Raw genomic sequence first — 24,939 nt, 5'->3', positions numbered from 1 at the left:
AAATTTTATAATTTTTTTCAGAATCGAAAATTGATCAAAATTGTTAATTAATTTTGTGGTTTTTTGTTAGTTAATGAATTTCAAGAGCTACAGCATTTTAATTGTAATGGCTTTGAAGCTAATGAAATGAATTAAGTCGTTAAGTCTGCTTAAGATGAGAGACCTATGAGAAATTAAGGACAATAGAATAAATACATAATTATTCAACTACTCAGTTATGTGGAAATTTTGAATTTTGATAGAATTTTGATAATGATTCTATTAAAAAGAAGACAAATTATATTGTTTCGTTTAGGGGGAAAATTATTTTAAATTTGACTAAATGGAATTTTTTATATTTTAAATGTTTAATGAAAATAATTATCATTCAAAAAAGATATTTAGACATGCAATTTAGCTTAGATAATTACGTCATTTTATATTGTTGATGATGTCTTTAAAGTTTAAATTAAAGTAAATTTGAATTTAAACAATAATATAGTTACAAATATATTTCGTTAATTTTCGTTCATTTTGAAACCAAAGTTGTAAAGATCTCCAAAAACCATAAACATATATAAAACACATTGGACAATTTTGTAATATAAATAAAAAAAAAAAAAAAACCTTTCAAAAACTAAAGTCTTAAGCCAGCATTTGCCTGCATATGTCCAGAAAACAGTAAGATAATAAAATTAAGTAGAAGCTGGTATGCCAATAAATCTAACAAGCCAACCGATGATGCTATTCCTATTGGTGTTGGATGTTGGTGTTTGTGTTTTTTTGTGAAAGGCAACAAATCGCCATGTAACCGACAACTAAGACACAATTTTTTGCTCATTCATGCGTATGAAATGCGTTTGGCATTTTGTTAAGGTGGCCATCCAGCAATGAGAAGATGTTTACGATGATCATGATGAGATGATGGAGATTCGAATTGTTGATCACATTCACTCACCTTTAAGCAGAGGCAGTCGCATTGAATGTCAGTTTGTAGATCAGTAAGTTGGCAATTATAATTCAGCCAGCTGGGCAAGTAACTTCCTTTTTTTTCTGTGTTTGGGTGCTTTCAATTTCGTGATTGAAGCGAACCAAAATTGTTGTTCGAAGAGTTGAAGTTTTCGTACTTTATTTGAGTTTTGTTGCTGTGCCTAATCGTGAATATTAGTTATAATGTTGCTTTATCTTTATTTTACTTGTCGTTTTTTTCTACACAGAGACAGGGAGAGAGAGAGAGAGGCAACTTTTTTGGTTTTTAATGCACAAAACTCACGATTTATGCCAAACATACAAAATCACTTTAAGTTTAGCAAAAAAATTTTAGGAATAAAAATAAATTGAGGAAACAAAGACTGTAAGATTCATTTGAAATCTAAAAGTGATTTTGATGTTTTGAGCATAATTTGTTTTCAACAATCCATTAATGGTTTTCAACACATTTTTTGTTTATTATTTTTGTATATATTTTAAAAACAATTCATTTGTTTAAACTCCTTAAGCTCTTAAGATATTCTAAAGTCTCCGTAATTTGATTTCTTATTCGCTTGAATCCCTTTTTATTATTGCTTCTTTATTTTTTAACACAAAAAAAGTAAATTCTTTTTTCTCTTATACACTTTGAATTTTATTTTATGTATATTGTATTTAATTTGGATTTGTAGCACAATAAAATTCCTTTTGATGTTTACAAATATTGAAGAGCCAGACGGAAGACCAGCAGAGAAGACGTCTTCACCCGTACGATATTCACATTTGAATGTTTCAATTGGCAAATGCGGCATCCAACTTTAGTAGTTGAGGCTGCCGAGATGCCAGCTCCAAAGACTCCAACACACGAAAAAAAGGCAACAATAAAACAACAAAAATAACAACTCTTTTTGTTGTTGCTTTTGGTTTTGTTTGTTAGCGAAAACGCACAAAGACAGAGACTAACAACAAAAAAAGAAGGCAAAAAAAAAAGAAGAAACCAAAAGCAAGCCTCGGCAAGTTGCCGATGTTCGGTAGACACTCAGCCAGCCAGTTAACATTCTGTTAGTTAACAGAGGACAATTCAAAAAAGTAACGTATTTCTGAGACGTCATGCTTAAATCTTAACGAGTGAAGCAACTTAAGAAATGTGCAATTATACCCTATTAAAATAGAAGTTTCTCAAGTTGATTTAAATTTCAAGTAAATAGACAAAAAACTTAGTAGTCCGTTTTTAAATTTAAATTTCAAAAGAAATAATTGAACTGAGTCCCATTATAATAAATTTAGTAAAAACAAAAATACTAAAATGCATTAGAATATACATTTTTCATTCTTAAATAAAAATGTTTTAGAATGTTTTTTTATAGTTGTAAATTGGTTATTGAGGTGATTAAAAGAGATATTGAGGACGTAGATTAAACGGTTATTTTTTAAAGGGGAATTTTAATGCAAAGACCCAAAATTTGAACTTAATTTACTTTAATTTAATTTGGTGGCAATTCATAAACTGTATTTTGTATATATAATATTTTCAGTATTTTACGATACTAGTTTTATTTAAAGTTGTACTACACTTTAACTACAAATGAGATATTATTCAATAAATCGAATCGGAAGTCGTGGCCAAGAAAACTCAACGATACATCATGTCAATAGAAGTTGGTAGTTCTCGAATGGAATGACTTGGGTATATTCACTCAAAGAAATGACCTTGAGTCTGCTCATGCGAAAGTTTAAAAATATAATTACATTTAGATAAAAGTTTTATGTATATTCTATCAAAAGTTTTAAAGTGAAATTTTATTCAACAGAGTTTAAATTGTCCATATCTTCCCAATGCTCAAGAAAACCTTTGATTTAAAGCATATTTTTGCAAATAAAAATGCTCGAAGTTTCAGGTTATTAATCTATTTTAAATGAAAATCAAATTGATATTTATTTCTGTAGTAATAAAAACTAGTTTAGAAATGAAGATGATTGCACACTTTTCTTAGGCAGACTTGGAGACTCGTTTGTTTGTTAACTCAGCTAATAATAAGGATTAAGCATTTGGATTTTTGTTTGGTTATTTCGTGAACTCGAAGGCGAAATTAAAGATTCCAGCTGAGGTTGCTTATTGACTTGAGGCGTTTCTTGGTTAACGAATTAAAAAGCAAATAAAAGGAAGAAGACTGCTGAAAATATCGACAGAGAGGGGACAGTGCTGTTTTTTTTTTCATTTTTACTATGATTTGATAGTCGAGTCGATTGCATAAAGCGACCCAATACTTGGCTACTTTATCTGCGCATCATTATGCAGTTTTCGCCTACCAAATATTCCCACGAAATTTGAGATTGGATTCCATTAAAAGAGGCAAAAGTGCCTGGCTTAAGGTGATTTTAATGGCAAACTTTTTGATCAGTTTTAAAATGACATTGAGTTTTTAAAGTTCTCATTAAGAGACACCGAGTTGCCATTGCATGCAAACATAATGAATGGCTTAATCGATAGCATAAGCAATAAAATCTGTGTATAAAAAAAAGTGAATAATAATAAAATATATTTATATAGAAAATATCACTAGCAATCAGCTAACAAATTGTTAGCTGAGCAATTTGATTGTTCTCATGCCTGCTGTGAGCACGTTGACAGCGTTGGCGTGCTGTGTGTGTGTGTGTGTGTGTGTGTGTGTGTGTGTGGGTGCAAAAAAAGATACTTACAAAAGTATCTACAAGATACTCGTACCAACAGTAGCGAAGCAAAACTCGCACGTTTTCTATGCAAATCTTCTTTGACGACGACAACGACAAACGATGCCTTGGCGGCAAACTTTTTGTAATTTTTTTGGCATCTATTTTTTTTTTTTGGGTTTTTCTTTTTTGGGGTGGCCTGTAGGCAATAATTATCGCTTGCATTACGTATTTCGGTTGGCTTCTCGCTTTTGTTTTCGAACTCTTGTGTGGCAATCGGGCCACATAGAGCAACCGGGCGGCAATAAAATTAACGGCATTTAAATGGTTTTTCAATTTTACTTCATTCAGGCCAAAAGGCAGTTACTTCTTTACTTCTCTTCTTTTTTTTTGATGGATAGTTTTAGGTTAAATATAGGGTTCAGATGGCTTCTTAGAGATACTTGCGATGATTTGACACTTTGCTGCTGCTCTTGCTGCATTTTTTTTTGGGTAACATCTCAGAAACGACCTTTTAAGGTTGTTGCCCAATTTATTGCCATACACAATTTAAGTTTATAATTTAAACTAGAGATTTCTTTTATTTAGAATTAGTTATGGCCATGAGCTGGAGTTGTGCTTCATGGCAATTTTCGAAAAAAAATCCTTGATATTTTTTTTGGATATGTAGAATCATGTCATCGTTTTCTCTTTCATACTTTCCTTAACAAGTTATTCATTGGAATTGCCTACCTTTTGCACACAAAAAGATGTTCAGATTTACCCAACCCAAATTTGTCATGATTTGTGTTTAAGATAAATTTATCAAAAAGTTGATTTATAGCATAAATGTATGTTTTTGGCAAAAACAAAAAACCTTTTTAAAATATTTCATATACAATACAAAAATGAAGTAAGTATGTCGTTTCGGTATACCATGCACCAAGTCGGATAATATTTCAAATTTGGACGACCAATTGTCTATTAAATTGTATGTGAGTCTAGTAAATTTTTTTAACATACCTCGCACACTATTACTAAACACACCAACACTCTAGAGCTACCTCCGCCCTTATGGACCACCTAGTATTATCCGTGTAACTTAAATATTGCTAAGCCGATTTTAGTTAAATTTCGAAGAAATTAGTGATACGTATTAACCATAAGTAAACATAATTTAAGCGCATACTAAACAAGTCAACTCAGAACATTTGGTATTTTTTTTTTTGTTCGCCTTCGATAAAATCGGTTTTATTTAATTTTTATTTAATTTTCGGCGACTGTAGTGGGCGTGGCAAAGTATAGTATAGTTCTTGACAAAAGGGGAAATCAGAGAATCAGACGGCCATGGCTAGATCGACTGGGCTTTCGATGCTTATCAAGAATATATGAACATATATATGCTCATATGTACATACATTTTTGTGACTTTATTATACCATTTCACCCTATAGTGCATGGTATAAAAAGACAAATTTTATTTGATGACATCTATCAGTCTTAGCCTCGATAAATTCTTCAGTATATAACATAAGACTTCATACTAAAAAATTAAGTTTAAAAATTTAGCAAATAATTTCTATTTGTTGAATTAGCCAAGTATGAAAATACAAAACCATACTTTTAAATCTATAATTTAATCAGCACGAATGACTAAGAATATGCATAAGTTAATTCTAATTCAAATATGTGAAAAATAAGTTTTAAAGATTTAAATTGAAAACTTGAGTACATGGACATAAACCACAAAGTTAATTTTGTGTGAACACAACAAGTTTATTCGATTTAATCTTCAAGTTAACATCGAAAACTTAACCATAAATTGCAAATGAATCAGAGTATCATTAGTTCAACTTGAAATCAGAAACCAGAACCCCTCAGTAAAGAGCTCTTTTTTTCTTCTTTTTGTGACCTGCTCTAAGGAATCATCCCGGTGGAATGCGAATCATCATCAAACAAGTTCAACAAGTGAAACCAAATTGAAATAAATAGCCAAATTCTGTGTTTTATTCTTGTGGGGTAATTTGTCTGGCCAACTCAGAAAGACAGAGAGACATCTTCAAAAATGATCAAACAATTGTGTGCTAATGATGAAAGCAGATACGAGTAGGTAACTACAACTGCAGAGTCGAATAAAAAAACCTGATATTTAAATTTACCAACTTCTTCCACATAAAATGATGATCATTGATCACGTCTGCGAACGGTTTCCATTGCACTGCAAAAGAAGAAAAATAGTTGCATATTTTTCCCCTTTTTTCTGTAGTATTATTTCCTTTTTTTATTGAGCATTTTACAAACTGCACAACAAACCACAGGGCATGAACTCTGATTCAAGAAAAAAAGAGGAAAAAGAAGGAATCACGAAGGAAACCTTATGCAGAGTTGGCTTTTTGCATTTTAGATTTATGTAAGCTTGGTAGCACCAGGAACCCATCATTATAGCCAGATCGATATAACTCGTTGAGAGCTGAGAGATAATAACTTGATCACAGCCACGATCCCGAACTCTGAGCGGCAGATGTCAGAAATTGATATCTTTTGTTTTCCTTTCCTCACAACTTCACAACTTGTTGTCATGCTGTCATTATCATAATTTACTGAGAAAACAAATATTTAAGCAAATTGTCACTGATGTGAGATAATATTCTTATTTCATCATTAAAGAAAATCTTCGGCTCTAGCGGACTATACTTATTTAACATGAGATTATCTAGTGTTACTAAGGTGTCAGGCACTTAGTCACATTGTTTACATATATGCTTAAAAGCTGTTTTAGTTTTATGTAATTGCATAAGTTTTATGTTACATACATATTTATATGTATTTGAGTCGCAAAAAGTATGCTCTTATAAAATTTAAGCCTAGATAAGAATTGAAAACAAGTTTACAAATGCAGGAAGATAGATTAACTATTAAGATAACATATCTTGTTGACCCTCAACTTCAAAACAAATGCTATCTTTTTTTTGGGTTATTATGTCAAGCACAGGAACAGGAATCGTCTACTAATATTGACAAACACTTGTAAATTAATATAGTATTTCCAGTTAATTGGCGATTTCTTTAAAATTGATTAGGAACCCCTCAAAACCCTATAATCATTTGCATCAGCAGCCAGTAATAATTTGTATATGAGTTCATGTAGTCCAATCTAATGTACCCACTATAACTTATCTAATCTCATCAAGACATTTTTTTATTAACGATTACGCTAAGAACACCAAAATAAAAGGTAAGTGCGATTGGGGGCGATAATACGAACGTGATTTGCTTTAAAAACCTCTGTGAACCATCACTGAGCCTCTCAGTAGGCACACGACCATCCAATAGACACTTTCAGCTACTTTTTTTTTTTACAAAAAAAAAATAAAAAATGGTATACGATCCAAACTCGACACATAAATTGAGTATATTCAATAGACGATACCGATGGCAGTTTATAGCCACTATGACAGGTATGACAATTTAGATGAGTGTATAAAATTGCAAAGTACCTATGGAACGATTTATTCTATTATAGTTCACATTATGACTTTGACTCATGGCATAGCCGTTGGATGGCTATCGCCCTCACTGAGATTACTGGGATCCGAAAATAGTCCAATTGGTGATCCCCTAACCATACAGCAGGCCTCTTGGTGAGTTTAAAAATAACCTATTAACCGATAATAGAGGTAAATCAAAAACTTTATTTTAAACAAGAAAACGTCATTGCTGGGTCTATAAAAACTTTTTTATGGTTGGCTCTTTCAGGGTTGGATCTTTGATTGGCCTAGGCTCACTGACAGGAAATTTAGTTTTTGGCTTACTACTTGATCGTCTGGGTCGCAAATTTTGTATGTACTTCTTGGCCATACCCAATATGGTAAGTCATAGATGGGGAATTCCTTATGAATGCATTACTCATTTTTATTTGTTTTCTTAAATTGTTCCGTATTCTAATCTAGATTTATTGGATTCTTATCTATACGGCCCAAGATGTGACATATCTGTACGCCGGGCGTTTCTTAGCCGGCATGTCTGGTGGAGGGTGTTACGTTGTTTTACCCATATTTATTGCGGAAATTGCCGATAATAGGTGAGCCTTACATACCAGAATAAATTACTTAGAAAAAATTGGTAAATATTAATATATGACAGCAATTAAGTCATCGAATACTTAACAAATACTATCAGATAGACAATCTAGTTTCAAGTGCTACGTGCTTTCCTGATAAAGTTGTGTGTTCGACCGAAGTTTAGGTTTTCTTCCCCTCTCTCCTTGAATTTTGGACAGACAAACAATTATAATTTAAGAAATTAGTAATTTTTTGTTTTGCTTAAAGTCTGAAAGATTTCCTGTGAACCTAATCACCTGTTTTCATCCTATTTTTAGCGTCCGTGGAGCTCTCTCCTCAATGGCCATGATGTATGTTAGCATGGGCATGATGGTTGGCTTTGCCTGTGCCTCGTATCTCTCCTACTATCTGATGCCATGCATTATCATTTGTCTTCCCGTAATATATGCGTTGGCCATCATCGGACTAGCTGAGACCCCACAATACTTGCTGAGACATGGGCGGGATGAGCAAGCCAAAAAGTCATATTACTTTTACAAGAATCTATCATCATCATCGTCCGACACTTCTGATAAGGAATCCAACGAGAATGATGCAGCTAAAATTGAATTTGAGACATTTCGTCTTCAGGTGCTTGGTGGAGGTATAACCCAGAAGATAACGTTAAGAGATTTCTGTAAGTATATTCTGCCTCTGGCCAATGTTTGTCATTATCTCTAACGTTATCTTTTTGCTCTTCAGTTAACCTGCCAACGATGAAAGTTTTTGGACTGATATTTGTGCTAATCATTTGCAATCAGTTATCGGGCAGTTTTGCATTATTCAACTACACGTCGCACATCTTCAATGAACTGCAGACAAAATTGGATCCGAATACCTGTACAATAATTGTGGGAGCTGCCCAGTTGTTTGGCATATCGTGTGCTGTTGGACTCGTGGATCGCTTGGGTAGACGAGTTCTCCTGCTGACCTCAATGGGGGGCATGGGCTTGGGCGAACTAGGAATTGCTTTCCTTAAAGACTTTGCTTCCCCCGAATTTCTATCACAAAATGATTGGCTGTCAGTGCTTTTGATGTGCTTTGTGGCCATTATAGCCTCAATAGGTGTAATAGCCTTGATTTTCATTATTATCATAGAGCTTTTGCCGGCCAAGGTGAGTTTGGATATCTTCAATTTTGTAACTGACAGTTTTTAATATTTTTTGTTTTTGTGCACTTTCAGATACGCTCTATTGGTACTTCCCTGAGCATGGCCACTTTCAGTTCCTTTATCTTTGTGTCGTTGAAAATCTACCCCATCATGATCTATGATTATGGCTTAAATGTTACCATGTATATGTCGGCTGGCTTATGTTGCTTTGGCTTCATTGTCTTGGGTCTGTTTCTGCCCGAAACCAAAGGCAAATTGATGACGCACTGAGCCAGACATATCCGATAATTGTTGTTGTCGCTTGGATGTGTCGTCGTGTGAAACTCAATGAAGATGACTTGGCCCTAGGCCATGCCCAAAATGCTCATTGCATAAGACGCAGTTGCTCACTCACTCACTCACTCACTCACACACTCACTCATTCGCCTACTTATTGACTGAAAATCTCATCCTGAACTTTTGAACCTAATTCAATTTCCAGACGTTTTTGCGGCTTGTATTGAATTTAATGCTTGTCGATAAAGAGGAAAGGGAAGTAGTAGGGACCTTTTGTTAAATAGAAATTTAATTTTGTTTGGAGAAAGTCTTTTTTCCCTTTTTGAACTGTGATCTTGTGATTGATATGAGTTCAAACAAAAGTAAGTGAATAGTTTCAGGTATAAGGTTATCTTTTATTGTTTACATATATATATGTATGTTAAATTGAATTTAAACCGGCTCGAGGTCAATCTTACAAAAGAAGATTATTTCAAAGGTAACACACAAAAAGGTGAGCAGGTTGTCTGTATAGCTATTTCAAGAACTACCAAGTTCTATCATCAGCAGACTTTGCTAAAGAACTCCAGAATTGCAATAGCCATACCATGTCTTCAACGCTAAAACTAGTTGGGAATTACATTGCCAACTAAATGAAGCGAAAAAAGCTGGCGAAGCCTACAATACCGAAGACCACCTTTTGTGCATTACCATTAGGCGCTATGAAATATTAGTGTAAGAGCTTCGCCCTTAACAAACTAAATTCAAGACCTGTTTCTTTTTATACACGGTATATTGTACCATATAGAAAAAGGGGTTTTTTTTGGAATAAAATTCCAAAAATAACGGCGTGCCTTCCGTTATTGTTATCTGGTTAGAGATTGCGACCTATTGAAATTTAAATTGAATTTAAACCGGCTCGAGGTCAATCTTACAAAAGAAGATTATTTCAAAGGTAACACACAAAAAGGTGAGCAGGTTGTCTGTATAGCTATTTCAAGAACTACCAAGTTCTATCATCAGCAGACTTTTCTAAAGAACTCCAGAATTGCAATAGCCATACCATGTCTTCAACGCTAAAACTAGTTGGGAATTACATTGCCAACTAAATGAAGCGAAAAAAGCTGGCGAAGCCTACAATACCGAAGACCACCTTTTGTGCATTACCATTAGGCGCTATGAAATATTAGTGTAAGAGCTTCGCCCTTAACAAACTAAATTCAAGACCTGTTTCTTTTTATACACGGTATATTGTACCATATAGAAAAAGGGGTTTTTTTTGGAATAAAATTCCAAAAATAACGGCGTGCCTTCCGTTATTGTTATCTGGTTAGAGATTGCGACCTATTGAAATTTAAATTGAATTTAAACCGGCTCGAGGTCAATCTTACAAAAGAAGATTATTTCAAAGGTAACACACAAAAAGGTGAGCAGGTTGTCTGTATAGCTATTTCAAGAACTACCAAGTTCTATCATCAGCAGACTTTGCTAAAGAACTCCAGAATTGCAATAGCCATACCATGTCTTCAACGCTAAAACTAGTTGGGAATTACATTGCCAACTAAATGAAGCGAAAAAAGCTGGCGAAGCCTACAATACCGAAGACCACCTTTTGTGCATTACCATTAGGCGCTATGAAATATTAGTGTAAGAGCTTCGCCCTTAACAAACTAAATTCAAGACCTGTTTCTTTTTATACACGGTATATTGTACCATATAGAAAAAGGGGTTTTTTTTTGGAATAAAATTCCAAAAATAACGGCGTGCCTTCCGTTATTGTTATCTGGTTAGAGATTGCGACCTATTGAAATTTAAATTGAATTTAAACCGGCTCGAGGTCAATCTTACAAAAGAAGATTATTTCAAAGGTAACACACAAAAAGGTGAGCAGGTTGTCTGTATAGCTATTTCAAGAACTACCAAGTTCTATCATCAGCAGACTTTGCTAAAGAACTCCAGAATTGCAATAGCCATACCATGTCTTCAACGCTAAAACTAGTTGGGAATTACATTGCCAACTAAATGAAGCGAAAAAAGCTGTGGTGGTCTTCGGTATTGTAGGCTTCGCCAGCTTTTTTCGCTTCATTTAGTTGGCAATGTAATTCCCAACTAGTTTTAGCGTTGAAGACATGGTATGGCTATTGCAATTCTGGAGTTCTTTAGCAAAGTCTGCTGATGATAGAACTTGGTAGTTCTTGAAATAGCTATACAGACAACCTGCTCACCTTTTTGTGTGTTACCTTTGAAATAATCTTCTTTTGTAAGATTGACCTCGAGCCGGTTTAAATTCAATTTAAATTTCAATAGGTCGCAATCTCTAACCAGATAACAATAACGGAAGGCACGCCGTTATTTTTGGAATTTTATTCCAAAAAAAACCCCTTTTTCTATATGGTACAATATACCGTGTATAAAAAGAAACAGGTCTTGAATTTAGTTTGTTAAGGGCGAAGCTCTTACACTAATATTTCATAGCGCCTAATGGTAATGCACAAAAGGTGGTCTTCGGTATTGTAGGCTTCGCCAGCTTTTTTCGCTTCATTTAGTTGGCAATGTAATTCCCAACTAGTTTTAGCGTTGAAGACATGGTATGGCTATTGCAATTCTGGAGTTCTTTAGCAAAGTCTGCTGATGATAGAACTTGGTAGTTCTTGAAATAGCTATACAGACAACCTGCTCACCTTTTTGTGTGTTACCTTTGAAATAATCTTCTTTTGTAAGATTGACCTCGAGCCGGTTTAAATTCAATTTAAATTTCAATAGGTCGCAATCTCTAACTATATGTATGTTATATACAGGAAAAACGTTTGATAAATTGCACAGAGACACTAGTGAATATATTGAAATTAACTTAATCTCATCAGGCCAAACATATGTAATTGTTGTTTACTAAAAGTAAAAGTTATACTCAAAATGTTTTCACAAAGATATGACCCATGTATTATCTTTCATTGACCAACAAAATCTTATCATCACGTACAATTAAAACTTAATAAATATTTACTTTAAGACTGAATGCTAATCTGAAGAATAAAATTTATTTATCACTATTTATTCTGGGTTTCTACCTTGCAACAATGTAACTAATTTATATATGTCTTTTTTTTTAATCATCTTAATAATCTGGAAAATTAAGAAACTGCAAGTCAAGTAAAAAGAATACCGTTGAGTTATATAATAAAGTCTTCTCATTACAGGGTATTTGGGAATTCATATTTCATTCCAAACTTTAATGATCTAATTAGACAGTCGCTTTCAAAAGTCATGCCTAGATGATCTTTTTCCCTTCAATATGGAAATTTCCTGGCTATCTTCACACATTGGTTTCAAGTGGGGAATTGCGAGACTCCCATTGTGAAATTCTCAATAATCTTATCTTTCACTCATTTGTACGTACCTTGTTATTGAATATGCTCAAAAACATTAGTAGAATAGTAAAAAAAATCATTGAAAAATGAGATTTTAGTGGGAATTGATTGATTATTGATTCAACAACTTCAACAAGCTATTGTTGACATTCTCAGTAGACAAACGACCGTTCAATAAACAAGTCGTTGAAATGAATAAAATGCAAGAACAAAAATTAAATGTATTCAACAAACGTTACCGTTGGCAGCTTATAGCCACGATGGCAGGTGACCAAATTGTCTGGATTTGCGTGAATTTCAAATAAACCATTATACCATACATTGATCTAGTCCACATCATGACTCTGACTGATGGCATAGGCATTGGATGGCTGTCACCTACATTAACTTTGCTGACTTCCGAAAATAATCCCTTTGGTGATCCTCTCACCGTAGTCCAGTCCTCGTGGTAAGTTAGATAGGGCCTAATGAAATTATTATTACTAATTTATTTACATGATTTTGCCCACACAGGGTAGGATCTGTGATTGGACTGGGCTCGTTGATGGGTGATTTAATTTTTGGTTTTTTAATCGATCGCCTGGGACGCAAAGTCTGCCTTTTTATCATTGCCATTCCAAATATGGTAAACAAATTTAAATAGTCAAAGACAACTAATTTTAAAACAGTGAATCATTTTAATTATATAGATTTTTTGGATTCTGACATATGCCGCTAAAGATGTGACTTATCTGTATATCGGCCGCTTTTTAGCCGGCATCTCTAGTGGCGGATGTTATGTTGTATTACCCATATTTGTAGCGGAGATCGCAGACAGTAGGTGAGCACAAATCGGTATTAATTGGTACATGTTCATTATCTTATCAATAACTTGTCATTCTAAGTGTTCGAGGTGCTCTATCCTCACTTACCATGGTGTACATCAGCATTGGAACAATGATTGGCTTTGCCTGTGCCTCGTATCTCTCCTACTATCTGATGCCCTGTATTATTATTTGTCTTCCTGTGATTTATATATTGGCCATCATAGGATTGTCGGAAACTCCACAATACTTGCTGAGACATGGGCGGGATGAGCAAGCCAAAAAATCATATTACTTTTACAAGAATCTTTCATCTTCCAACACAACTTCTGAATCCAACGAGAATGATGCAGCTAAAATTGAATTTGAGACATTTCGTCTTCAGGTGTTTGGTGGAGGTATAACCCAGAAGATAACGCTAAGAGATTTCTGTAAGTTTATTCTGCCTCTGGCCAATGTTTGTCATTATCTCTAACGTTATCTTTTCGCTCTTCAGTTAACCTGCCAACCATGAAGATTTTTGGACTGATATTTGTGCTAATCATTTGCAATCAGTTATCGGGCAGTTTTGCAATATTCAGTTATACCTCTCATATATTCAACGAACTAGAGACTCAATTGAATCCCAATAACTGTTCTATTATTGTGGGAGCTGCCCAGGTATTGGGCGTATTATGTGCTGTCGGCCTTGTGGATCGTTTGGGTAGACGAATCCTCCTACTGACCTCAATGCTTGGCATGGGTTTAGGTGAACTAGGAATTGCTATGCTTAAAGACTTTGCCTCCTCCGAATTTCTAGCCCAAAATGAGTGGCTATCTTTGCTTTTAATGTGCTTTGTAGCCATAATAGCTTCGTTGGGTGTGGTAGCCCTACTTTTTGTTATTATCATAGAGCTTCTTCCGGCCAAGGTGAGTTTTGGGGAACTTCCCCTCAATTATCAAAGTTTTTACTTTTTATTTCGTTTTTTTTTTTGTCTATCATTAGATACGCTCTATTGGGACTTCCCTGAGCATGGCCACTTTCAGTTCCTTTATCTTTGTGTCGTTGAAAATCTACCCCATCATGATCTATGATTATGGCTTAAATGTTACCATGTATATGTCGGCTGGTGTATGTTTCTTTTGCTTCATTGTCTTGGGCCTGTTTCTGCCCGAAACCAAAGGCAAATTGATGACGCACTGAGCCAAACCTATCTGATGATTGTTGTTGTCACTTGGATTTGAAGTCGTGTGAAACTCAATGAAGATGACCATGCCCAAAATGATCATTGCATAAGTCACTAAGAAACTAACTCATTTTAGCCATTTATTCCTTCGCTTTATTTTTTAGATCATTTTTGGTTAATAATCGCAATTTTAATTAGAAATTTTATTAAGTTAATCGTAAGCTGCTGTTCAATCACTGATCTTGTGTTATGGATCAAACAATAAGGAAACTAGTCTGTAATAGACTTAAGAGTCTAACTTTGAAATCCTCCAAACAACAAGTCACATCTTTAAGGACTTGAGGCAGAAATTGTAAACCTTTTGAACCCAATCAATTACGATTTCGAATATGTATCTGCTGCACTTTATCAAACTTAAAATGAAAGTTCAACTTGCCGATTATAAAACTTTTTATTACACAATGATACAAAAAATGCAACCAAAAAGAAAGAAAAAACTTCAACTTCAACTCGTGGCAGTCAGCGAGTTGTCTGATAAGCCAAAATAAACTGCAACTGCAACACGAGAAGTTGCCCAGATAGATGGGAAGAGTGAGAGAGAAACAGAGAGAGAGAGAAGGAAATCTTTTTTTATGATTATGAATTTTTGAATGAATGAAGAATTAATGAATTCGCAACGAAAAGCAAACAAAGACTCATAAATTCAAACAAAAATTTATTTACATTTGCCTCTTCTTTGCAAATTTTTTTGTTGCCTTCTGCATTTCAAATTGTTTGAGTTTTTATGACAGGACACACAAATCTTTGCCCAGATCTCAGGCAGAAAGTCCACAAAAACCCACTTAAGTTCACAATTTGGGTTAGCTGGCTTCCATTTCGAGCCTGGAAAATATGAAGATGAAAATGCTATTTCATCATTTTCACACGTTTTTCTCAAAAACAAAAATTGGAACATGTACTTACTACCTCATGTATGTATGTATGACTTGGTCTTGACAAGCGGAAATTTGTAACAATTTGTTGTTGCACTTAAGTGCAAGGGAGCTAATTGCAGTTGTGTGATTAAAGTTGATAAACACACTCCTCCCTCCCCAATATCAAAACTCATCCCACCCTCCAACGCCATCGCAACCCTGTCAATGACTTGCCGGAAGTTTGGGCAATCCAAAAAAAATATAAGATGGTAAAGAAAGGGAAAAATGTGAAAATCATTCGCCTGGTGTGTGGCCAATACTTAGTTATGAGAGCAAGTTCCGTCCCCCCTTCAAAACAATCGACATCTAATAAGATCAATTGTGTATTGTTTATATGATTTGTGGTTACCACTGACTCCAAATTATTTACCAATTTCTCTAGGGCAACGATTGTCTTGACCCAGTCGAATTCAGCCTATGGCTCCCTCTGTATGACTTCCCAAAAAAGAGCAGCAATTTTACACTTACCTTAGAGTACATTAAACTTAAACAAAAGCTTGTTGCTAAAGACAAACTATTTATACTAATGATAAGCAACTGTTTAAGAATTAAGCAATTGCTCAAATTAAGACATACTGAAATATGTCAAATTTTTTTAAAATTAGTTATCACAAAGGACTTATAAGAGATCTAATTTGTAAGGGTATTAACACTGCTATGTGAACCATGTATGGAAAGGCAATTTGCAGATTTGTTGTTTAACTGCAAAATGTCATCTTTTGTCTTGGCTCTTACAGTAGCCAAATTTTTCACAATTGTTACACTTATGATTTCATTTTTTTTGGGCCACAATCCCATTGATCTACATTATTGGCAAGGAATATGATTCCGCAATTGAAAAGAAAAGTAAAGAAATTAGCGTTTTTTTGCTTTCAATTTATTTACTGTGTCATGGCATATGGTTTATTAATTATTTATTGTGCGTGATTTTGCCATTGTCTGTCGTTTTTTCTCTCCTTTTTATTTGGCTTATTGTTAATTGTAAAATTGTGATTTCAAAAATATATTTACATGCTCTAATTTTTTGTGAATCGGTAACCGGAGCTTACAGATTTGATTTCAATTTTTCTCTATTATACAAGCCATTGATTTTATTAGGCTCATACATGATAGGTAGAAAATTTTTGCATAATGTAAAATTAATCAACAATTATTTTTCCAAATCACGCTCTTTTTAGCCAATCTGAAGAAAGGTTTAAAAACATTTACAATTCCTTAGCTCCAAATGTTAAGAGTTTTTTTCTTTCAAATATTAATACAGATGAGTTTAAAAGCTAATAAAGCAAAAACAAAACAAGTTGTCATTAATCGTCTAAAAAACGATATCAATTATAATAAATTATGGAGTTTTTGGCAAATTTAAGCTCATTTTGGCCATTAATAATATTTCATATCTACATACATATATGACATTAAAAAATGTGCTGGAAATTTTAAGAACTTTACTAAACTGTCGCGCAATTTAACGTTTCATCTATGAAAATTTTAAATCGATTGCATCTAATATTTATTTATTTTTAAGTTATTGAGCACAAAGTTGATTGAACCTTTTAACAAAATGAAAAAATATAAAATTTATTCAAAAAATAAATTTGCATCTCATCTCAAAAATTAACTCAGACTTAACCTAACGATCAAATATAAATAAATTGAAAACGGAGTCCACAACATAAATATTCAAAAAACCAGACTTTTGGTGTGAAAATTTGTGAGATAAACAAAACGACTCATGGTCCATGAATATGAAAAACTATCATCTGTCAGTCAAGAGCTACCGTTAGTTTTGAATAAAACTCAAAAGCCAGCGAAAAAAAAAACTGGAATCTATTTGGAGTTGTATAAATTAGCCGTGATTAATTGGAAAGGTCAAGTGCTAAGCTCAAAGTGAATCAAAGTGAAGTAAGGTGAAGACTTGAAGACTTCAAGAGCTAGTCAAAAAAATTGTACTATATACTTAGGTACTGTGTACACAGAGATTACAATTAATTGAGACAACCTTCTAGACCATAAACTAAGAGGATTAGAACTGGTTGCCAGTGTCAAAAATAAATGGCAATTAATTAAAAGTTTGTACAAAAGTTCATTAAAATTGCACACACACACACACAATAAAATGTGAAACTTTAATTAGCACTTCCCGTCATTAAAGCATTTAATTTGTAAGGCTTCTGCCAATAATATAATTAATTTACTTATGCCAGCATCTCCAGCTAAAGATAGACTCTCTGTCTATCTGTCTGTCTGTCTGTCTGCCTGTCTCTCTGTCTTCAGACATTTTGAAAGGTCATTAAGAGTGGCAAACTCTAGCTGAATATAATATAATATTTTACACGTCTTGGCCTTTAAAATCGAAATTTATGTTAGAACATTAATTTTATTGTTGAGCAAACGAAATTTCGCCACACATGCCATAAAATTAGCCATGATCAAAGCTGCTAAGAACGATGGTTGAGGCCAAAAACACCATTGGCCATATACTTATACATACATAATTTGTCTGCAAATCTTTCTATTTTCTAATTTATGTTGGACACGACAGCTTTATTTCTATAATTATTGTGTAAGATTATTTTCTGAAAGGCAAAAGACACAAATAAATTCTTTAAAACTTAAAGGGGAATTAATTATTATTAAGTCTTTTGTGAAGATGTAGAAAAAAAAGTAGCTGACGCATTTTTCTTATTCTGTTGAGCTGAGCTTACATAATGGTTGACCCTGAAAAAAAGTTATATGGAAAGAATTTGAAAAGGTATGATTAATAGTTGATGGCTTAAGGCAATTTTCAACCAGGTATTAGGCGTGAAAGTTTCTTCAAGTTCTTAAAAGAGTTTTGTTGTTTTTTCCAAAAAGCTAATGCAAAAAATTTAAAACGATGAAAGTGTTTAAATATGATACAAAAAAACTATCCCTATAAATATATAACTTTTACTGCTAGCAAAGGCTAATTTGGAGTGTCAAACCATATGACATTTCTATTTTTATAATGATTGATTAATGATTATTAATAAAAGAATTAAGATAGGTGAGAGATACAAAAGTGTTGTGCCTTTGGGTTTATTACAAACTATGCATGTTCATTGATAATTTCTACAACTTTCCGTTTCGACTCAATATAAATAAACTTTAAATACGTTAATCTATAGAAGGATTTAGGGGGATCAGTGCCTTAATATAAATATTTCCAATATATTTTGATTCTTTTCATCTCTTTATAACCCCAAAAAGTAAATCTAATTTGAAATTACTGAGCCAAAAATACTTTTCCAGTTTCGTTTGTGATTTGATCCTTTAATTAAGTAATACTTAGGTCTATCTTAGATCATCCCAAATCTAAACTCAATGTGTGTGTGTATAAGTTTCTTCTACAAAATATTCTTAACATTCTTTTACCAAAAACATCCATTTAATTTGTCCAGGAAGTATTTATTCTGTGGAAGAAATGAAAATAAACTAAGTAAATGAAATTTAAATAACGTTAAACTACAAGTGCCAGACAGACAGGTGTTTGCTCAAAGAGGCTTAAATTTTATATTTAATTTCTTTTTTTTTATTTTTTGGTTGTTGGTTCGTGGTTTAGTTAATTTCCTTGAAGTTTGTGGTGGTCCCTTCGGTGTTGTGGATTGGCTCAACTGTTGAAGGCAATTTGACACACAGTTGGCGGACAACTGACAGCTAAAGACAACTGAGAAAATTCCTAGTGCTCGTACTTTTTGGTACAAGTTGCCAACATTAGGATACTCTATTATTTGGTTAGAGAACTCATTTTATATATGTAGACCTAGTTGAAATTCCCATCATTTGGTGGCCTTTGGCATGGATTGACCTGTAACGATTTGAATGTTAATGGCATGTTAATTTCTATTTGATTTTTGTGTTTATCTTTCTTTATTGTCTTATGCCAGTTGGCAAGTTAGTGATAATCTCTTGTTGCTGTTGTTGTTGAGGTTGTTCCCTTTTTTTTGTGTGGGTTTTATTTTGGTTATAAAACAAACACAAATGACATTATTCGCACGAAGACAGCAGGATGGCTGGTTGGCTGGTTGGCTGGTTGGCTGGTTTTTTTGGGCATGGGCTGCCGTTGCCGTTGCCGTTGCTGTTTGCAGCTGTTGTGGCACGACTTTCTTCAGGCTTAGCTTCTTCTTGGCAGCAGCAACAACAGCAACAGCAGCAGCAACAACAATCAATTCGACAGCAACAACGACGACATTTGCGCCTGCGCTTCAACTTCCGGAAATCACGTTACTTGCCCCTTGCCTCATGTTATATTATTTCTATCATCTCCTCCTGTTTTTATTTTTTTGTGTGTTTTGGGAACGAACAACATCCAAAAATGTGCACGCCAACAAAAATTACAAAATCCGTAAAGTTGAATCAACAAGCAATGCAAAAGAAAAATAAGAAAAGAAATGCATAAATTATCTTATAGTTGTTAAATTTTTCAATTATATACTGTGGTTAGTATTTTATTTGCTCGCTAGTCATAAAAACGAAACGATTTAACTGACAGAAAGAAATTGCAGCTTAAATCTACTGAAACATTCATAAAAAAAAAACTTACAAAACAATTATATTTTTAAAGACGTACCTAAGATAAAGAAATTGTGTTTTTTCTATATTTATCTCCTAAATCATTTTGATATAATCTATTAAAAGAAATATTAAACTATTACTTAATGCTAAACATAAATTAAGCTCAATTTTAACTTTTTACTCTTATCAACATAACAAAAACCAGATTTTACTTACTTTTTAAAGTAATTTCGAAATTTCGGAACCAAAACTTCTGGTAGTGAGTCCCACAACCAATTCAGAACTTAAATATATTTGATTTATAACATGAAAATCTGCGGGGTCGGATCCAAGGGGGGCATCTAGAGAATTCTCCCTGATGTACTGAATGTACGTACTGAAAGTTGTCGAAGTTGTATCGGAATTCCAATTTCATCATGTTTTATGAGAAGAATTTCATGATAAATTCAACACACTAGTTTAGTGTTCTTTGCCTACAGCATTGACGGTTTTTGGTACAAGGAAATAAGAAATACAGTGTTTCTTATTGTGTTATTGCCTCTACCGAAACTGAAAATATATAAAAATGGATAAACGATCAATTAGGATATTTAGGAATGTCCTGAAAATTATGGCTGCACAGTTTTCCTTATTTTGACCATAAATTTTTAAGCAAATTGTAACAAGATTTGAAATTTTTCCAAAAATTATGCTTAAAATATCAACGCCTTCTGCCTTATCCAGAAGATTTCGAAAAACAACAGTATCCGATCCACTTTCTCTATTTTCTATTACATCTGTTGAAGAACACTTTGTGTATAGTTCAAACTTTTTTAAAAGTTTAAATCTTGCTAACTTTACTATTTTATGAGCTCTCTCAAGGTCATAACTGAAATCTAGTTCACAATCAATCCATTTCCTTCATGGTTTGCAATTTTCACATAGTTTAGATTTGATCAGAATCTTTTGTTGCTGTCAATTTTCACACAAGCAGAACTAATGTGAATTTAATTTGATGATCATCATCTTGGTAAAATACCTCGCACACGAATTAATACTTGATCGCCCTCTCGGCGGCACTCCCTAAGATGGACGTGAAGCTAATGTCAGACCTAAAGACACAATTTCGGCAATCCACTAACTCTAGCACCCAAATCATAGCATAGTCCGACCAGACCCGACCTAGCCTCAATTAAATTTAACTGCAATTCTTTTGATTTATACTGCTGCTGCCGTTGAAATGGCCTTCTAAAGTGGCAATCAATTTTCTTTGGGTGCTGCTGCTGCACGTGTTGAACTCCAACTCCAACTTCCAAATCGAAGTCGAAGCCAAAGTCGATGATCCAACTCGCGACTCGTTACCTCAACGCCATTTGACCCACAGCTATGTTTCCTTTTCTTTTTGCGGTTATCAAAAAATTCAGTTTGTCTGGCATCTTCTTCGCTCAGTTAAGACAATATATTTTCTATATGCCTCATTTTCTGCACAAATCGCTTGACCTTAAGCGTTTTACTTGTAATTTATTTGTCGTTGCCGCAATTTCCCACACACAACATAGAGATTTTCTCGCTTAGAAGCTGTAAACTGTAAACTGTATTACGTTGATTCACATTTTTGGGTTCACTCTTGGGTTAGTTGTCGAGGTTGTGGGTTTTGTAGGTTATTGTGCCTGCTGTTGGGATTATGTAATGTCATTGTTGGATTTCAGTTTGGTTTCTCTCCCTCCGAATTCGGGTAAGTGACTGGTCTGACTTCGCTTATCAGTTCCATTTAAAGAGCTGAACAAAAGGCATTTTAAGTACAATGACATAACCCTCTTCCACACCCTTCCTCCCTCACGTTCAGCAACAGAGTTACATTTTGTTATTGCCATACAAGATGATTTAGTTGATTGTAAATTGTTCGTGAATGGCAAATTATTGATTTAATTGCTGATATAAGAGAAATATTCATCTTAAACTAGTTCCACAATCGACATAAGGCCAGGCTTTTTTCACACTTTATTTCAAATAGAAAATATATGTATTTCATATTTTCTAATTATTGGTTAATATTAATATTGGTTAATATTTATTAACCAATTTACAATTTATTAAAATTGTAAAAAAATTTGAACAGGTCCTCAAAGTATGCAACGAAATATTTATACATATTTACGGGACCCCTTCTTTTATTTAATATTTATAAACCGTGTATGTTATGACCAGTATGTGGCATCGATTTTTAATTATATATCTTCAATTATAATAAGAGAATTCTAAACATATCATTTGAATTTGAAAACTGTATAAGAATAGATTAAATAGAATTCATACGTCAGTAAACCAGATACAATGTGGGAGTTCGATGGAACAAAAAAAAGGTATATTAGATGGATTTCTTCCAAAACGGTAATAGTAAATATTAAGTTTGTTTAGGTTGGCTTACTATTTTCGATCAGAATCTATGGACCAGTCGATCTAGCCATGTTCGTCACCGAATTTTACATGTGGTCTCTTATAGTGTGGAAGTAGATCAAGTTTGTTTCAAACTATCGCTTTCCCCCTCAATAAATTAAAAAAAATTTGCAAATTTGATCAATTACAGATACCTGTTTGAATATGCCATAAAATTGCATCCTATAACTGATCGAGTCCTGATTTGAAGTCCATTCGTTGACAGAAATTCTTGTTTTTAGATAAAACGTTTCTTCGCTTTCAAGGTATACAAACTTCGGCATGGCCAAAGTTAGCCTAGCCGTCTGGTTTAAATTTAATTTTGGCAAACCATTTTTGAATAAATGCATTCGTTTAATTAATTTTTTTTAAACTTTTAACTTCTTTTTTCCACACAAATTACATAGATTTAGTAGAAATATTTAAAAACAAATTTTCTACCACTTAGCATTAAATAACAAATATTATTTAGTAATTTTTTGCATAACACTTTTCCTTGGTTTTTTTTTCTCCTATGGTTTAATCAAATTAAGCTTCAATTTCCTTAACATTCCCGGCTCCCTTCTCTACCGCTCCTCTGTGCTCCGAGAGTATCATGCCTCATGTGTAACACTTCCTGACTAATGAAGTGCCAGACATCAGACATGGCAACATCTTCATTAACATCAACTGAAAGGGAAGCCGCCATGGCTAGGCAAGTATGTATGGCTCCCATTTTTGGCGAAAGGGTGAATGGGACGAGGCAACAGGGCAGAGAAATGGGCCCCAATGACCAAAAGTGTTGATGTTGAATGCCTTCAAGGTGCCAAAGTGCAAAAAGTCTTTCTTCTCGCTGTTTTTTTCTTGGATTTCTTGTTGTAAGCCGCCCATTTAAGTGTCCAATAATTCAATCACATCAAAGAGCCCATGTTGATGGGGCTCTAAAATGCCGTTAAAGAGTTTCAATTATACCAATTTCAATTTGAAAGTGATCAAAGCTGAGAAAGTTGCTGCTCATCATGAGAAATGGAAACCAACGAAAAAAAAAACGAGAGATGAAAATAAATTCAAAATAATCAAAATCTTAGTTGGCATTGCTTTTTAAACGTCAAAATTTTTGTCCATGTAGGTCGAGCAGGTTCTAAGTAAAATCATTACAGTTCCACAGCTCGAGCAGTTAACAACGTTTCGTCTACTAAATTTTATATAAAAAATTATTCATGGAAATAGTACAAAATTCTAAAAGTCATTTCAAAGTTTCGGTCCTTTTATCCTCCAATCCTGAAGTTTGTGTTTCAGGTTAACTCATGGATCTACACAAAGCTGAAAAACAACACCTTCCCATTGAAGTCCCAGCTCCAGCTTCCCGGGAAAGGTCAGTGGAACGACTCAAACACTTGGTGCAGGATCTTCTCTGTTTTCTCGTGCTGTTTATGATTGCGCTGCTCGTTGTGTCTGCCGTGTTCTTTGTAATAGATGACTGGAGGCATCTGCAGCAAGCCAGCCACAGGCGGCGTTCGGCCCTCAAAGTGCAGTCCCCAAATGCCTTTGTGGCTAGTTCAAAGTCCGAGTCGATAGATTCCTTGCAGCTAGATGAACAAATCCGACAAATTGTGCCACAATGGGGACGTGCATTATTCCATTGTTATCGTGTGGGTAAATCGCGTGGGCCCAGCGATTTATCCACTGAGCAGCCAATGGAAAGGGTATTGAATGCCACCGTTATGAAGAACTCTACAGAAGAAACTACCACCAAGCAAGGAGAATTGGAAAAAATGAACGAAGTGACAAACACAAGAAAAGATAAAGATAAATTATACAACTTTTTGGGTAAGTATAAATCTACATCTATATGTCCTTATGCCTGTAACCATTTAATTTTTGCAGACTACATTAATCGGGCAACCTAAATTGATCAATTGGGGTAAATTCCCAATTTTTAATTATGCTCGTTTTATTTGCGTGTGTTTCATTCCGAAGTATTGGGTCCCTAGTCCAATAATTTCGCTACTTGATGTACAATTGCCACTGGGCTCTGCCTTTTTTCAATGAAAAATGTGTCGTTGTCCCGGGTTTACCAATCCGAATTCAGCCGTGGAAATCGTGACAACTGCTTTTTTGATCCTTCGAACTCTGGAATGTTTCCCCAACATTCTGTATGGCCATCAAGAATCCCTTAATATACGACGCCCTAAAACGAGTAAAAAAAAACACAAAAATGTAAAAAAAACATATAATTTACACACTTATACCTATATTGGCTGCTGATAGCGTTTGCAGTTGAAAGGGGACTGGTACCAGCAGCAGTCAATATATTTAGAATTACACTTTATAATTTCAGATATGAAATTCACACTAAGCAGCTTAAATACAGACACAAGGCTACAATTAAATACAACAAAAACAATGAAAATCAAATGTTTTTTTCACTTTATGGCGGAATTCAATTTAGATCTAAACTCTTTTCTATTGGCGGCATAAAAATGTATTTGATGAGCGATCTGTGGGGAAAGAAAGATATAAAATTTCCATTTCTCTTTAAGACGTTCAAAGATTAAAAGGTCTTTCTGTTGATTGACGGTTTGCAAATTAAATTCTAATGCATTTCTGAAGGTAAACCGAAGTAATTTGCATATCATAA

General features: G+C 33.9%; 3 protein-coding genes and 1 long non-coding RNA gene across 4 annotated transcripts; 3 read left to right on the top strand and 1 right to left on the bottom strand.

The window, feature by feature from the left end:
• Positions 1–6,739: 6,739 nt before the first annotated feature.
• Positions 6,740–9,387, top strand: LOC6647271 (facilitated trehalose transporter Tret1). The gene is made up of 7 exons (XM_002070784.4): positions 6,740–7,055; positions 7,121–7,238; positions 7,354–7,465; positions 7,548–7,678; positions 7,976–8,334; positions 8,400–8,812; positions 8,881–9,387. The coding sequence occupies exons 1-7, from the start codon at positions 6,974–6,976 to the stop codon at positions 9,076–9,078; spliced, it is 1,413 nt and encodes a 470-aa protein (XP_002070820.3). The 5' UTR covers positions 6,740–6,973; the 3' UTR covers positions 9,079–9,387.
• A 3,248-nt stretch (positions 9,388–12,635) lies between these two features.
• Positions 12,636–14,580, top strand: LOC6650339 (facilitated trehalose transporter Tret1). Its single transcript, XM_002074185.4, has 7 exons — positions 12,636–12,698; positions 12,762–12,879; positions 12,945–13,056; positions 13,121–13,251; positions 13,316–13,665; positions 13,731–14,143; positions 14,220–14,580. The coding sequence occupies exons 1-7, from the start codon at positions 12,692–12,694 to the stop codon at positions 14,415–14,417; spliced, it is 1,329 nt and encodes a 442-aa protein (XP_002074221.3). The 5' UTR covers positions 12,636–12,691; the 3' UTR covers positions 14,418–14,580.
• A 4,318-nt stretch (positions 14,581–18,898) lies between these two features.
• On the bottom strand, positions 18,899–20,627 carry LOC124459771. Its single transcript, XR_006953789.1, has 3 exons — positions 20,121–20,627; positions 19,960–20,017; positions 18,899–19,658 (listed from the first exon to the last, which is right to left on the bottom strand). It is a non-coding gene; the product is annotated as an uncharacterized LOC124459771 (long non-coding RNA).
• Positions 20,628–23,439: 2,812 nt separating this feature from the next.
• Positions 23,440–24,711, top strand: LOC111519421. The gene is made up of 2 exons (XM_023180316.2): positions 23,440–24,128; positions 24,186–24,711. Exons 1-2 carry the CDS (start codon positions 23,606–23,608, stop codon positions 24,206–24,208), a joined length of 546 nt encoding a protein of 181 aa, XP_023036084.1. The 5' UTR covers positions 23,440–23,605; the 3' UTR covers positions 24,209–24,711.
• Positions 24,712–24,939: the final 228 nt, after the last annotated feature.

Source organism: Drosophila willistoni, chromosome 3R (genome assembly GCF_018902025.1).
Source record: "Drosophila willistoni isolate 14030-0811.24 chromosome 3R, UCI_dwil_1.1, whole genome shotgun sequence".
Classification (NCBI taxonomy): Eukaryota; Metazoa; Arthropoda; class Insecta; order Diptera; family Drosophilidae; genus Drosophila; species Drosophila willistoni.
Note: the sequence above shows the minus strand (reverse complement) of the source record. Positions and strands in the feature narration are given on the sequence as shown.